At 51.2% G+C, this 16,441-nt stretch overlaps 1 protein-coding gene across 1 annotated transcript in view; it reads left to right on the forward strand.

Moving 5' to 3' along the window:
• The window catches only part of IGF2R (insulin like growth factor 2 receptor), a gene marked incomplete at both ends in the record, with an annotated part of 92,728 nt that overhangs the window by 42,544 nt on the left and 33,743 nt on the right, over positions 1 to 16,441 (forward strand). Inside the window, 11 exons of the mRNA XM_080700474.1 lie at positions 285 to 425; positions 1,600 to 1,743; positions 2,904 to 3,041; positions 3,594 to 3,741; positions 4,230 to 4,407; positions 5,885 to 6,000; positions 6,587 to 6,755; positions 8,199 to 8,378; positions 11,175 to 11,276; positions 12,957 to 13,058; positions 15,934 to 16,129. Coding sequence (XP_080556600.1) covers positions 285 to 425; positions 1,600 to 1,743; positions 2,904 to 3,041; positions 3,594 to 3,741; positions 4,230 to 4,407; positions 5,885 to 6,000; positions 6,587 to 6,755; positions 8,199 to 8,378; positions 11,175 to 11,276; positions 12,957 to 13,058; positions 15,934 to 16,129 — 1,614 coding nt within the window. The remainder of the gene's footprint in view (positions 1 to 284; positions 426 to 1,599; positions 1,744 to 2,903; positions 3,042 to 3,593; positions 3,742 to 4,229; positions 4,408 to 5,884; positions 6,001 to 6,586; positions 6,756 to 8,198; positions 8,379 to 11,174; positions 11,277 to 12,956; positions 13,059 to 15,933; positions 16,130 to 16,441) is intronic.

Consider the following 16,441-nt stretch of genomic DNA (forward strand, 5'->3'; position numbering starts at 1 on the left):
TACTGCGGGGTTTGAGAAGGTGTGGCTTTTGAATTCTCTGTGCCCCGGTAAGCCTATTCTTCTGAAGGTGTTTCGGGGCATGACTTGTTTCTGTTAACGTTCAATGAGAAATCAGAGACCCGCTGGGAGTTCCCGTACCTTCAGCCTTCCAGAGTTGAACCGGGGATTTCCTGAGCAAGAGCAATGTCTTTGGTTCTTGACTTTTGGCTTAGTCACCTTTAGTGGTGTGACTCTGGGGAACCGGTCATTGTCTTTGGGTGAGGAAGCTTTTTATCTGGTTACAGAATCAGAACAGAATTGGGAAGCGGTGGACGGCAGCCAGACAGAAGCAGAGAAGAAGCATTTCTTCATTAATGTCTGCCACAGAGTGCTGCAGGAGGGCAAGGCCAGAGGCTGTCCTGAAGACGCGGCCGTGTGTGCTGTGGGTGAGTTGCACGGGGAAGAGCTGAGCCCTTTTCTGAGAGGGAGGTGGAGCCTGGCTGCCTCAGCCACGTGCATGACTCAGCCCATCACCTACACCTCCTGAGTGTAAATGCAAAGAGGGTAAAGAAAGGTTTCAGTGGCACCAGTGTCAGGAACTGCTGGGTGCGTGCTCAAATCTGATGTCGGCTGAAGCCACACGTGGAGCAAAATGAGCCCCGCTGGAAAGTACTTGACCATCCTTCATTTGTGGCCTGGGCTGGCAGTACTTGTGCAGAACTGCTTTAGATTTTTAACAACCTCCCTGCTGGGACCTGCTCAGCGGTTCCTGTAGGGGAAGTGATCTCAGAGCTTCCGATGTGCCACTGTCCCTGGGCGCCTGTGTGGCCTTGTTTTGGTCCTGTAAGTCTCTGCTTTCATGCAGAGCTGTCTCAATGTGACGGGGAGGCTCAGCATGTCAGTTGCTTGTTGTTGAAGGCACACCTTGAACATGCCGGGCCATGAGAGTAATGGGAATCTCATAAACACTTGGTAAGGGTTGTGAGGCTTGCAGTTTTGGAATTACCCCTGTATCTGAAAGCAGATATGTCTACGTCCATGTCATAAGAAGGGCTGAAGACACTTAATACTTTATAGTAGAAAGCAGCTGAACCAATATTTCAGTGGATTCCTGCTTGGGTTGCCGGGCAGGTTTAGTGAGTTCTGCTTCATCACAACTCACCCTTACCCCTTGGCTGTGCTTTCAAGAAGCTGTTGATCAGGGTAGCTGAGGCCCTGGAAGGAAGCAGACAGATAGTATTACTTTACAGGAGGTGAGGACGCAGGTGCTAGCCATTCACTTGTGCTGTGGAGGGCACTGAATGTTGTTTACACACTTTTCCTGCCAGGCCTAGAGGTGGTTAGAGTCCTCGGTATGGCTGCTACCACCCCAGTTTGTCACTCAAACACCTGTTCCCATCCCAGCCAGGTTAGATGGGCTGGAGAAGGGACTGTGCTGCACCTGCTGGGTTTTGGCTGGTTTGGGGTACCTTTTTGTGTGTATCATGACTGGGGGAAGGGACTGAGAGTAGAACCCAGGACCTCCTGCATGCTAGGCAGATGCTCTCTCTGAGCTACACCCCACCCCTGCCTCATGATCATTTAAAACTATGTCCTCCTTCCACTGCCCTTGTTTTCCAGATAAGACTGGGGGTAAGAATCTAGGAAAATTTCTCTCTTCTCCCACAAAAGAGAAAGGAAACATTCAGCTGTCGTACTCGGATGGTGATGATTGTGGTGGCGACAAGACAGTAACAACTAACATCACACTCGTATGCAAGCCAGGTAAACGGTCGGCAAGGGCGCCCGGTGGCCGCTGTAGAGGTGCCGGGGTTCTTGCTTCTCCACCTCGCTGCTTTCTGCAGAGGGAATCGCTGCAAAGGGTGGCGCCGAATGCGTTGTCCAGACATCGGTCAGTGGGGTCTCAACCAGATATGGAGAAACCATAAGGCAGCAACAGGAAGTTGGGTTTTCTTTCATTTTCCAAATGAGTCTGGAATCTTTGCACAGCTTCTTCTTCCCCAGGACTGAAAGGCCCTGCGAAGTGGGTGCTGTGTCCTTCACTGGCTCCAAATGTTTCCTGTGATCTCACCATTTAAACACAGTGTTCCTTCTAACTTACTTTTATGTATAGAAATACATTGTTTTTACTGAATCAAGATCAACATTAGTTACACATTTTGAGTACTTTCCTGTGTTGCACAGTTCTATTTATAGTCTTTAGGGATTTCCTTGTTGGCATGGCATGATATTAGCATTTTAAACGTTTTCTCTATTGTTGGGTTAATAGCATGTTTCCAGTGTTGGGAATGGTGATACCACATATCCTCTCTACCTCCCACTGAAGTATTTCCTTTGGATAAATTTCTAGCTGTGGGAGGTTAGGCTAGGGCTAATTTTTCTTATTAAGGTGAAATGTATATAAAATTTGTTCCTTTCTAAATTCTGTTAAAATATGCATAACCTAAAATTTGCCATCCTGACCATTTTTGAGTGTTCCATCTCTGGAATTTTCTCATCTTCCTAAACCAAAACCCAGGATCATTAAACAGTCACTCTCCACTCTTGAACGCTCTAGGCTCTGGCACCCACCATTCTAATTTCTGCGTGTCCCTCAGGCTGACCATTCACTTTCTAACCCGGAACTTTCTGTGCCTTACTTCACACTGTTCCTTCTAAGTCCACCCCCCCCCCCTTTTTTTCCAGTACTGGGAATTGTACCTAGGGACATTCTAGCACTGACCTGTATACCCAGATCTTCTTAAACTTATTTTTCATTTTGAGATAGTGTCTTACTATGTTGCTGAAGCTGTCCTTGAACTTGCTAAAGCAGGTCCTCCGGCTTTCGTCCTGAGTAGCTAGGATTCCAGGTCTGCTTTTAACAGGGCAAGAATGGGGAAGGTTTTCAGAACAGATTGCTGATCAGTCTTTTTCCTTGTTGACAGGTGATCTAGAGAGTGCTCCTGTGCTGAGGACGTCTAGGGACGATGGCTGCTTTTATGAGTTTGAGTGGCACACGGCAGCAGCCTGTGTACTGTCCAGGACAGAGGGAGAGAACTGCACGGTCTTTGATTCCCAGGCAGGTATGTGTCTGAGTGTGTCTTGGAACGATCCAGGGTTTTTTCCTAAACAGTCTGTGCAAGTGTTTTAGGGGTTAAGTTGCCTTAGAGTTTTACTAATGCTGTTTGATGAGCATTCTTGCATTGATGTCTGAGCTGTTGAAGACATCTTCAGTTCGTGGTTGAGTCTTGTTTGCTGAGTGCAGCACCTCAGGACACAGGGACAGCTCGTGTTTAAGAGACGTCACATGTGCCCTAGCCCAGAGCCCCACGGAGCAGACTTCACAAGGAGGCCGCTGGACTTTGCCCATCCTGCTTGGAAATGTGGGGACCAGCAGCTTGCGGGCTTCATGTAGGGGAGTGTTAATACAGTCCAAGGGCAGGGTGTGCTGGCTTTGTCTCCGGGCGGGGAAGCGTTGGTCACTGCGGACCGTGGAGGGGCAGAGTGTCTTTTCTGCCTCTCCAGCTTCTCCCTGCCTGGGGAGGAATCCTCTTCTCACAACCGAGGGGAGAGGGCACCCTGTTGGCCCTGTTCTCATTGACCTTACATATTTTGTTGTTTTTATTCTTACTTAGGATTTTCTTTTAATTTGTCACCTCTCACCAAGAAAAACGGTGCATATAAAGTTGAGACAGCCAAGTATGACTTCTACATCAACGTCTGCGGCGCGGTGTCTGTGGACTCCTGTCAGCCAGGCTCCGGGGCCTGCCAGGTGGCAAAAAGGCAAGCGACTACCCAGTCGGGCTTATTGATTGGCATTGCATGCTAACCTTTCACTCTGGAGTCCATGTGTCACCTCCCGATTCACGTTTAAACACAGAACACCTGGCCCCAGACTGCAGGATTCTGGGAGCATCACCTGCCAGCGAAGGAGCAGGAGCATCCTGGGGAGGGAGGCTGGCTCTGTGCAGTGCCCCACCTCTGTGTATTTGGTGCTCTTTTCTCATGTCTTTACGTATGTATTTCTCCATTCTCTGCAGTATCAATCCAAATGAAGCGAGTTGTACCTTTAACCTGTGATGCTGAGAGTAAACCTGGGTTCCAGCGGGGGCGGGGAAGCCTCTTCTGCTGTGTTTAGGAACCTGCCCATGGGCTGCGGCTGGCCTGGCTTGCTGTGCCCCTCTCTGCCCACCCTGGCCTCCCGGGCAGTGCAGCCTTGGAGTGCTGCTGCTCGCGTGGCTTTGCTGAGAGGAGGTGTGTGTTTCCTTTAGTGAGAAGAAGTCCTGGAACCTGGGACTGAGTAACGCCAAGCTGTCCTACTACGATGGGATGATTCAGTTGAACTACAAGGACGGCACACCCTACAACAACGAGAAGCGCACGCCGAGAGCCACACTCATCACTTTCCTCTGTGACCGCGATGCTGGAGTCGGCGTCCCCGAGTACCAGGTAGGGTGTGTTCCATCCCATGGCCTTCTCCCTGGGGAGAATAGAGCCTGTTTTATTTATTTACTTATTCATTGGCACTGTGGATTAAACCCAGAGGCATTATACCTCTGAGATACACCCCCAGTCCTTTTTATTTTTTGTTTTGAAATCGGGTCTCTGGGAATTTTACTGTTAGTTGAATGTCGCCTGGAACCCTTGGTCCTCCTGTCTCAGCCTCCCAAGTGCTGGGAATACAAGCATCTACCACCATGTCCAGCTAGAGCCAGCTTTCGACCCTTTATCAGTAGAACTATTATTAGTCTGGTTTAATGATTCCTTTCAGATTTGCCAGGGTGCATAAGCAGTATTTATTCATTTATTTGTTGTGGTGCCGGGGATTGAACCCAGGGGCATTCTACTTTCGACCTACACACCTAGCAGTATTTTTAATTTTTTGGAAACAGGGTCTCCTTAAGTTGCTGAGGCTGACTTTGCACTTGGAATCCTCCCATCTCAGCCTCCTGAGTACTGTGATTATAGTATGTGCTGCCATGCCCGGCTCAGTCTTCCTTTAAATAAAATGGCAGGAGATAGGCAGAGTAACCGTCTTTCTGGGCAGTGCTTTAGAACAATGAACGCCCTCATCACTTCTTTGAATGCCGTCCTCACATCCCGCTTATTTTTATTTTGCCTCCTGTGCCAGTTGCTTTCCGTTACTGTCACAACTACGTCAGACGATCAGCTTATAAAGCGAAAAGGCTGATGTGGGTTCGTGGTTTTGGAGGCGTCCGTCTGATCTGTTGGCCTTGTTACTCTAGACCTAGGAAGGTAGCACATCATGGTGGGACACTTCCCTCATAGCTGGGAGCAGGAGACAGAGGAAAGGGCCAGGATCCCACTGTCATCTTCGGGGGCACACCCCCAATGACCTCAAGTCCTGGCTCCACCTCCTGAGGGCTCCACCACCTGCCGATGGTGTCAAGGCTTGGGGACCAGTTCTGTACCACATGGGCCTTTGGGGGACATTCAAGATCTGAACTATAAAATGGGTACAGTGGTGTATGCCTGTAACCTCAGTAATTGAGAGGCTGAGACAGTAGCATTGCAGATTTGAGGCCAGCCTCAGCAATTTAGCAAGACCCTCAGCAACCTAGCAAGACCCTGTTTCCACATAAAAAATAAAAGCCAGGCATGGTGGCATGCTTTTAATCCCACTACTTGGGAGGCTGAGATTAGGAGGATTGCAGATTTGTGGCCAGCCTCAGCAATTTAGGTTCTCCACAACTTAGTGAGACCCTATTTCAGAATAAAATGAGATATAGCTCAAAAGTCAAATGTCCCTGGGTTCCATCCCCAGTACCACAAAAATAAATAAATAAATAAAAAGTAAAAAGTGGTGGGAATGTAGCTCAGAAGTAAAATGCCCCTAGATTCAATACTCAACCCCCCAGCCAAAAATGTCCACATTATATCTACCCCGTTTCCATCGTGTGGCCAGGAGGAGGACAATTCTGCCTACAACTTCCGGTGGTACACCAGCTACGCCTGCCCAGAGGAGCCCCTGGAGTGCGTGGTGACTGACCCCACCACGCTGGAGCAGTACGACCTCTCTAGGTGAGCAGGGTCTGCGGCCAGGTCTTGGTCCGCTGTGGTTACTGAGGTTGTGTAGGTGTTGCTATGAGCTCGTGGCCAAGCAGACAGTGGGCCCTGTGCTGTGGTGCCGGTGTGCAGGCCCGAGGTGGGAGGTGAAGCCGGAGGAGTTGCAGGTGTGGAGCCTTGGTGATGCCCTTCCTCCTGGCCACCGCCAGGCCTCAGCCGGCAGCGTCATCATTTAAACAGTGACTTTCTGTTCTGGATGTGGGGCGGAGTGAAGGTCAGATGTCACCATGGTCACAGACTGGTCCCGGGTTCCAGTGAGCCGGCTTCTCTAGTTTCATTAGTTACACATGTTTGACATGTCCTGCTCCTCTGGAAGTGTGTGCTCTTTTTTATTTTTATTGGTGCATTGTACTCATACATCGTAATGGTGGAGGCACACACCATTCATTTAGCCCTTTCCCAATCCCCTCCCCACTTCCTTCTTCTCGTGTTTAGCTGAGTGATGGACTTGCCATGTCTGTGAATGTACATCATGTACCTTAGGGGATTTCCCTCTGTGAGTGAGCTCTTTGCTTGTTTATGTCTTGCTTTGGAATGTTAGTCTAGCGAAGTCTGAAGGCAGCCGTGGAGGAAACTGGTACGCCCTGGACAACTCTGGGGAGCACATCACCTGGAGGAAATACTACATAAACGTGTGCCGGCCCCTGAACCCGGTGCCGGGCTGCGACCGATACGCGTCTGCCTGCCAGATGAAGTACGAAAAAGATCAGGTGAGCCGTCCTTCCTGGCCGTCTCGTCGTCCCTCTGCAGTGGGCTTCACGGGTGGAGGTGGTTACCCTGGGACTCCCAGATCAAAGTGGGCCCGGCTGCGCAAGTGGCCTCCCGCCGGCCTCCCGCCATGTAACCCACCCCCAGCAGGGGCGTACCACTCCGTTCAGATTTGAAACCTAAAGAAGATGCCGAGGTGGTGTCCACCTTTTATCACCTATTCAAAGGAAGCTCTTAACAGTCGTGCCTTGCCTGGACTCAGAAGTCTGATTCTGCAGACATCTGTAAGGAAGAAACTAAGCTTCTGAAAGCTTGGCTAGATTCATTAGCAGCAGAAGCCAGTTTGGGAGAGGTGCTGTGGATGAGCTTGGTTCAGGCCTTAGCTGCCACTCGGGGTACTGAGTGCTCTGTGCTTAGTCCTCTGAGTGAATGCCACGACTGTAGGACCTCTGTGTGTTTTCTTGTGTGGTTATTAGGTGGTGAATCTTACAATAGTGATGCACATGTGCTCTGGAATTTGGCATCTGTGAAAACAGCATGCCAAGAATGTGCCCTTCTTGGGAAAAACTTTTTTTCTTTTTGGCCATACCAGGGATGTTCTACCACTGAGCTACGTCCCCAACCCCTTTTTAAGACAGGATCTTGCTAAGTTTCTGAAGCTGGCCCTGAGCTCATGGTCCTTGTGCTTAAGCCTCCCAAGGGGCTGGGGTTACAGGCGTGTACCACCATGCCCCGTTTCTAGGCATATGTTCGTGGCACGCTCTGGTGGTAAGAGTTGAGTTCTTGGGAGTTGGGAATAAAGCTCAGTGGTAGAGGCCTTGCCTGGCAAAGATGAAGCCCGGGTTCAGTCCCCAGCACCAAACAGCGAAGGGTGAGGGAGTGCCCAGCTACAGGTGTCTGTGCATGGGTACTTGTTCCTTGTTGGAGCAGCGAGTGTAGCCAGTCCTTGTTACTGCGGTTCCCATGTTTGTGCGTCTGTCTGCTCACTAGCGTCTGTACCCCCAGCTCATCCGCAGAGCGCTTCCTTAGCGTTCTTGGTGCGCAGTGGCCTGACACGCTCGGTCCTGGTGAGGTTGAGTAGGGTGACATTTGCCCTCCTCTTCTGGTCTCACACGCAGGTGCCTAGAGATGGAGGGCAGGGAGGGAGCGCACAGAGCAGAAAGCCGGGCTCTGGGCCAGCCACTCCCAGGTCTGGCCAGTTGTCAGGTCATTCACTTAACACTTCTGAGACTGAGTTTTCCCTTTTGTAAAGTAAAATGAAATCTGTTGCATGAATAGTTTTTAGGATTTAAAAGTATAACAGATGTGAGCTAAGTGTAGATACTATAATTCCCTTAGGAGCAGTATTCAGTAACTCGCTGTTCGTGGAGACTTTATTGGCAGTGACAGCACGCGTTGCGGTTGGCTGTTTTCGGGAACCTCCCCGACACCAGTGTGTGTTGCAGGGCTCCTTTGCCGAGGCTGTCTCCATCAGCAACTTGGGAGTGGCCAAAGCTGGCCCTGTGGTGGAGGAGAGCGGCAGCCTCCTCCTGGAGTACGTGAACGGCTCGGCCTGCACCACCAGCGACGGCCAGAGGACAACCTACAGCACCAGGATCCACCTCGTCTGCTCCAGGGGGAGCCTGGTGAGGCCTGCGGGAGGCCCGCGCGCAGCCCCGCGCTGCTTTAGTTTCTATTGTGGTAAAGCGTCCATAAAAGCGGCCCTTTTAGCCATTTGGGGTTACTACAAGATGCAGTGTTTAAAACGATGCTGTGGGCTCTTTTCCTTGATTCAAGTAGATATGTTGACTTGAGTAAATTAAAAAAACTGATAGCTCAGTTGCAACTTAAGCCAATTTTTATTACAAAGCAAGAAACGGAAGAAAAAAGCAGCCTGCCAGGGAGATGCGCTGGAGAGTCCTTAAGTGGGACTCTGCCTCCTCTTGGACCCCCAGCCCTCAAATCCAGCGTTTACTGGTGTTTCTTTATTGGTGCTACCCAGCCAGCAGGCTAGCAACTCATGTTCAGAGGCAGGTGCTATCTTGTCCTGCTTTCCTGCCTTAGCTGCTTGGCAGATACCAGTAGTCTCTGTTTTTCCTGTTTCTGTGTCCTCGCTGCCTGCCAGTTAGGGGTGCTTTGAAGTAGCATATGAACTTTTACATCCATGTACCCAGGCAGGCCGTAGGGAAAGAGGGAGACGGAGGCGCTGACCCAGCCAGGGCAGCTGCCTTTTGGTCTCCATGGGTGAGACGTAGCTCTTGATGTCCTTACAGCTTTAAGATGTGCCGGGCAGAGCTATGTGTGATCTCAGGGATTTCATTGTTTTTCTATTTCTAAGCCTCTAATTGCTTCTACATTCTTGCTATGGTTAACACTGGGGCAAAGGAGAGGGGAGGTGAAGTTCTGAAGTGTAACAGGCCAAGCAGCAGTTCTTCCCTGCCTGAGTGCTTGTGCAGCACTCAGGCTCTGACCACCTTTGGCATTTGGAATTGGTACCTAGACTATTTCCCAATCTGGCACACAAACATTAGGTATGTTATCAGTGTTCTACATGCGTTACCAATATCCACGTGCAGAGCTGGGCGTGGTGGCGCACACATGTAATCCTTGCGCTTGGGAGGCTGAGACAGGAGGATCGCGCAGGTTCGAAGCCAGCCTCAGCTGGCTTGAGACCCTGTTTCCAAATAAAATATAAAAAAGGTCTGGGAGTGTAGCCCAGAGGTAGAAGGCCCCTGGGTTCCATTCCTAGTTACCCCCCCCCCCCAAATCCACGTTCAGACTATTTTTTTAAATAATCATAAACCCAGTTGCTTTTATCACTGGGAGTTGCAGGTTTATACCAGGGGTGCGTGTTTTTCAGTAATTAAGAGTCAGGTAAATCCCTAGTGGAGATGCTGGAAGCCATGGTCACTGTCAGCAAAGTTGGTCACAGCCCGTTTATCAAGGGTGAATTGCGGCTTCCTCTGGCTTCGCTGAGATGGCCCAGCCACTACTGTGCACTGCTCTGCAGCAGGACAGGGCCACTGAGTTCCCTGTGTTCCAGGTACCTGCAGATGTGCAGAATCGTTGCCACTTGAGAGCCCTCTGTGATGAGGGATGGCACGCCCAGCTGGCGGAGCATGGACTGAGCTTGAGCTGTGGGTTGTGGGCATGCTGGTGGAGCATGGGCCGAGCTTGAGCTGTGGGTTGTGGGCATGCCGCCCCTGCCTGGCTCGAGCCTGCCACCTCTTCCTCCTCCCCAGCTTAGAGGGACCCAGGGCTCTGGCCGCGCAGGGGCTCTTGCTGCCCAGCCACACTGGCAGGTTCTGTCCCGCACATGCATGCATCCACTCCTGGGAGCCTTACCTTGGACCGCCCTTCTCTGTTTTCTTGTTGCTGTTGCAACTGAGAACTTTTCAGAAGTTCCAGACCCTCCACTTTCCAGCTTTGCTGTGGTACCTCTTTAGTTTCCAGAATGGTTTTACGTTGTCACTGACCCTGGTACGTGTACGAGTGAGGCCCCGGCAGTGCTCACGAGTGAGGAAGGACAGGCACCTTTGCAGGGTACAGTGGGTGCAGGACTTGCAGGGCAAGTTACTTTTCAAAGTTGCCGCCCAAGGAGGCTGGAAGTGTGGGTGTGTTTCTGGTTTGCTCTTGGGGCTGCTGAGGCTGATGGGGTGGTATACAGGTATAGCCTTGGTGTGGGGGTGTGCTGGGGGGGCAGATGACCTGCGGCCCTCGCTGAGCCCCTGAGCAGGTATTTTCCCCTCCCTGGGCTGCAGGTCGTGGGTGTCTCTGGATCCACACTTGTGAGCCGTTCAGGTGCTGCCTGTTGAAAGGGCCAGGGTCTCGATGCAGCTCCTGGCGGCAGTGTCCTCGCTGGTGGGCCAACTCCTGCCCCCACAGTGCCAGCGGCACTTGCTAGAGGAGCCTGACTCTCACAGGGAGATGAGACTTTATTAACACAGTAGCAGCTGTCCATTTCACAAGTTGAACACACTCAGTATAAGCAGAACCCACATTAAGAAGCAGAGCCTCACCCCCAGCAGCCTCCCATGTGCCCTCTGTCACCGACCAGCCTCCCCTCCCCGATGTGTAGGAAGGCTTAGCCTCCCTCTGAACTAAGTCTGTGGAACTGTGTGTAGTCATCTGCATCTGGGTTCTTGCCTTCAACTCTTAGTGTAGAAAGTTTTTTAAAAGCACACAGTCTTGGACTCAAACTAATGCTGGGGACCCCAGTTCTCCTAATTTACTGCTGGCTTGATCTCAGATTTCTTGACATCCAAGCATAAGGATGACGATGGTCACCTCTCCTTCCTTGGGATAATGAGGACATTAAGTTATAGATGATGCATGTACGTGCTGATGTCTACTCAACAGTATGTCCTGGACACTTGTCTTGGACTAGTGTTGTGTTGGGTGAATCCCGTTCTGTTGATTCTTACCTGCACTTGACCTTTCAGAACACCCACCCCATATTTTCTCTCAACTGGGGGTGTGTGGTGACTTTCCTGTGGAACACCGAGGCTGCCTGCCCCGTCCAGACGATGACAGACACAGACCAGGTAGGTGTGTTGTCCCTGGCCCCCGCGGAACCTCCAGGCGATTCCCCCCTGGTGCCCAGCTCTGAACTGCCCCGCCCCCTGGGTCAGGTGTCGCTGGCCCCTGCATCGACAGCAGGTGTCTGGAGTCATCCTCTGCTCTTTCCCCCTCCATATTTGACACCCAGATCCTGGCACAAGAATCAGGAGCCTGGCTTCGCTCCCTTCCCTTCCCACACCCCGTCCCTTTCGAGGGGGCAGTGGCGTCCCGAGGGCTCTCGGGTCCTCCAGCACCGCAGAGGTCTGACTGGTTCATAGGTCGCTCCATGCATAAAACATTTCAGTCACCTAAAGGGTGGCTTCCATGTTTCATGTGATCATACAGTAAAGCCCGTGCACATAAACATACATACATGAATATGTGCATACACACACCCACTCACACACACACATAATTTTTTCAGTACTGGGGATTGAACCTGTTCCCAGCCCTTTTATTTATTTTTATTTTTCATCTTGAAACAGGGTCTATGTTACCATGGTTTGGCCTTGAACCTGCAATCTGCCTGTCTCAGCCTCCTGTGTATTGGGATTACAAGTGTGCACCTCTGTGCCTGGCTTAAAGCCTGTATATTCTAATGTGACCTCATCCACAGGATGGAGCCCATGTGCCTCCTGTGGTCCTGTCTGCAGGGTAGCGCCCACATGCTCTACTGTGGGTGGAAGGCTTTAATGCTCCCTTTGACCCACATTTCCCAGCCTTTTTCCTCTCACCAGGGCTGGTCCTGCTCCCCAGCCACATGCCGTCCTGCAGAGGGTAGCAGTGAGCTGCTGAGGTGTTCTCTTGCTTCCCTGGGATAGCAAGGTGTTTCCCCTCCCTCCCTCTTTTTTTTTTTTTTTTTTTTTTTTTTGTGGTACTGGGGATGGAACCCAGGGGCATTCTTCGAGCTAAACCCCCAGCCCTATTTTTTATTCTTTATTTTGACACTGAGTCTCACTGAGTTGTAGAGGGCCTCACTAAGTAGCTGAGGTTGCCTGTGAACAGCAATCCTCCTGGCTCAGCCTCCCGAATGCTGGGATTACAAGCGTGCAGCACCACGCCCGGCTCCTCCCTCCCTTTTTAATAACCTGCACCGGACCGCAGAGGCCGTAGCTTATCATGCAGCGACCCAGCTCAGGGTCTGGCTTGTACATGCTTGCTGAGGGTGGGAACAGCGGGGTGCTAGGCACCCTGTCCATGGTTGGTGCTTCTGGGGCTGTCATCGCCACCTCGTTGCCTGCATTTGGTGAGCACAGGAGGCCCAGGGCAAAGTTACTGGTACCTAGAAGAAGAATTCATCTATGTGTTACCTGATGATACTCCCACTAATACCCTTATGAGAATAATTGAGATAGAAACCACAACTCAGCACTTCCTAAGACTTCTTTTTTAGGAAATGCCCCGCCTCCTTTCTCCTTAGGGTCAGCAGTAGTCTTCACACCTGGGTGGACGTGACCCTGGAGTCTGCATCACACTTGTACAGTGGAGGGGCTGTAATTGAACAGGACGTTGAACGCACCTCGAGCTGCCTTCTGAGGGGCTCTTAAAGTTGGTGGGGAGCACAGCTCTGCTGTGCGAGCATGCGGCTTCCTGGAGGCCGTGTGTGCTAACTGTGCGCCTGTGGAGTCGGACTGACTGTCGCTTTCCTTTCTTGTCTCCTGTAGGCTTGCTCTATAAGGGACCCCAACAGTGGGTTTGTGTTTAACCTCAGCCCACTCAACAGCTCACAAGGATACGTGGTCTCGGGCATTGGGAAGACTTTCGTGGTAAGAGTGATGAGATGAATCTCCAGTGTGCTTTGAACCAAGGTGGCAGCGTGTTCGTCTCTGCGGCCGGTGACTCAGGGAGGCAGCTCCTCAGGAGCTGTCCACAGCAGTGACAGCAGCCCTCACCCAGGAGATGCGAGAGTCCAGGTTCAGGGGAAAATGAAGGCACTCCACCACCTCCATTCTACCACAGCTCACTGGCGGGGCGGTATTCTTCTTGATTGGCAGCTGTGTGTCTGGCAGCAGTGGCACCTGGGACTGACCCTTGGCCAGTTGGAGGTCCTGGCCTTTGGCCCCACCCTGGACCTTGTGACTTAATGATCCTTCCAGGCGGCTCGTTGCCCACTGATGTTCGAGTCAGAAGGGAATGGTGATGAAGTTGCCCTGTAAAAGGGCGGCTGCCTAGATGGCTGTGTTCTGGAATCTCCTGAGTGCAGGTCCTTCATAGACAGCCTTCATGAATTTGTCTTCATGAATTTGCCTGGATTTGTAAGGTGGCAAATCCCCATGTTGAGTCTGTTCTGTCTTAAATAGTACCACTACAAGGGGAGAAAGCTTTTTTTTTTTTTTTTTTTGCCATATCGGGGATGGAACCCAGGGGCAGCTTACGTCTGAGCTACACCCCCAGCCCTATTTTCTGTTCTTTATTTTGAAACAGGGTCTCAGTGAGATTCAAAGGGCCTCACTAAGTAGTAGCTGAGGTTGTCTTTGAACCGAGATTCTCCAGTCTCAGCCTCCCAAATGCTGGGATTACAAGTATGTGCCACCACGCCCGGCTTCAAGGGAGAAAGCTTTTAAAACATCTTGATTTTGATTTAGTCTCATAACAGTGTCCAAATTGGAACATGGAATAAGCTTTAAAGCGGGAAGTTGGGAGGAGAAGGTCCTGCAGTAGTTAGGTGTGGAGGACTCTGCAGCTGAAACGCAGGCAGAGGCCTGTGCCCATCCCCTAGCCAAGGGAACTCCTGGACAGGATCCGCCCCTAGGAGGCTTCGGCCTGGGCTCCTGGCCCCTGAGTTCACGGGGATCTCTTCCGTTTCACAATAAATCGCAAACGTTTAGTGGTCTCAGTGTTAGGAATCGGGTCTAGTACGTCGGCGCTCCAGATCTTCTGGCTGAACGTCACGCTCGGCATGGGGAGGGGCTTTGATCTGACACTGCTGTAGTTTGGTTTATCCCAGGCGGCACATGGCAGGGCCACAGCAAGTGAGGTGTGTCTGGCCGCCTGCACAAGTGTGAGAGGCAGGCGAGACCCTCGATGAACTCCTAGAAGACATGCTTGGAGAAGGGACTGTGAGCTGCAGAGAATATGCTAGAAGCTGACCAGAGAGCTCATGCCTGTACAGCCACCTGGGGTGTTAGGAGATGGCATTTTCACGCCACGACACTCGACTGTGAACAGCAGAGACTAAAGCTGAGAAGAGAAAGTAGAAACAGTTGATGGGAGGGGTACAGACTCGGTGTTGCTTCCAGGAGAGAGCTGTCTGCTTGGGGCATCGCTCTCCCCTGCCAGTTCCTGGACATAACAGACGAGCTCCCTGCGTTCCTGCCACCCTGTCCTGCAGGGCTCACCTGCCTTGGACAATGCCTGGCATCTCCCACACTGCTGGAGCTGCACTGTCTGGGGGCGCCTGAGCCCCTAACTGTAGGCTGTGTAGGTGCGTGGCAGCCAGATAGCTGGTGCTCACGGCAGGGCTGGCCACAGCCCAGCCTCCCCAGCTCTGTTGTCAGCCAGCAGGAGGCCTGGAAGGAAGGAAAGGGAACGGCCACCCCATTTCCACAGTCACGCACTCCTGGGTGCAGCCCACGCGGCCACGGGGGGGGGGGGGCTGTTCCTCACTGGCCTTCTCTTATGTAGGAAACTGGCCTGTAAGAAGAGCACTGTCTGTATGTAGTCCTGATGTCTTCATGGCCTTTTAACACTGACAACAGATAGGAAAAGCCTTTCTTTTAAGTATTTTCATACTGAAGAGCATAGTCTGTTTTGTTTCTGAAGCTACAATAAATTTAACTTTTAATGGAATGATAGCAATTTTAAGAAATACACAGATATCACTTTATATTTATTTATAATAAATCGGAGTCCTCTACTTTCTCTAATATAATTAAAATATAAAGTTATAGCTTACATATATTATCTTTCTTAAACATGGTCCATTATTACGTGCAACTTATCTTTTGCATTTATAGATAAACGGCTTTATAAATAAATAAAAGCATATGGAGCCAGGTGTGGTGGCATTCGCTTGTAATCCCAGCATTTGGGAGGCAGAGACTGGAGGATCACGGTTCATAGAAAGCCTCAGCTACTTAGCGAGGCCCTTCGCAACTCAGTGTTGAGACCCTGTGTCAAAAATAAAAGGACTAAGCCGGGCGTGGTGGCGCACGCTTGTAATCCCCGCGTTTGGGAGGCGGAGACAGGACGATCACGCAGGTTCGAAGCCAGCCGTGCTGGCTTGAGACCCTGTTTCCAAATAAAAAGTATAAAATAGGTCTGGGAGTATAGCCCGGAGGTAGAAGGGTTTCCAGGAACCCCAGTACCACCTTAAAAATAAAAAATAAAAATAAAATAAAAGGACTAAAAATAAGGCTGGGGGTGTAGCTCAAGGTAAAAATGCCCCTGGGTTTCATCCCCAGTACCGCAAGGGGGGCGGGGTATATGTACAAAACCTTAGCGGAAATTTATGGACATTGTTATTTGTACTTTGATTTTTGCCTTACTTACTTTACAGCTTAACGCCCAAATGTGGACAGTTGGTAAATTTAATAATAAACAACAGATACTTAGCTCGTGAGATTCCAGGCCGCTAGGGCTCTTACCTGTGTAAGTTACGTGGCCTAACTGCACCTGTATTCTCCTACCACCGGCCTCCAGTTCAACATCTGCGGCACCATGCCTGCCTGTGGGACCGTGAACGGAAAAGCTGCTTCTGGCTGTGAGGCAGCCACCCAGGCAGAAGAGCTGAAGAACCTGAGGCCGGAGAGGCCGGTCGGATTCGAGAAGAGCCTCCAGCTGTCCACCGAGGGCTTCCTGACTCTGACCTACAAAGGCTCTCCCCCCGCCGACAAAGGTGAGCCCGCACCCTGGTGTGCCTCGGCTGATGGGCTTCCGCGGCTGGCTGAGCCCTGGCCTTGTGCCGCGAGCGTGCCCTGGTATTCACAGGGTGCTCGCCCTGCTGTCCTGCTCGCCCCCATCCTCTTCGGCCTGTGCTCTGGCCAGCTCTTTTGGGGTTACTTTGTCCTGGCTCCCGTTGCCCCACTCTTACCCTGCACCTCCATTCCTTAGACAGGGAGTTTTACCCGCTCACGTTTCTTTCAGGTACTGAGGAGGCATGGGGTAAGATTGTAAAAGTTACTCTTCCTTTCCCAAGTTTCTTAGGTTT

This window comes from Muscardinus avellanarius, assembly GCF_963383645.1.
Source record: "Muscardinus avellanarius genome assembly, chromosome: 8".
Classification (NCBI taxonomy): domain Eukaryota; kingdom Metazoa; phylum Chordata; class Mammalia; order Rodentia; family Gliridae; genus Muscardinus; species Muscardinus avellanarius.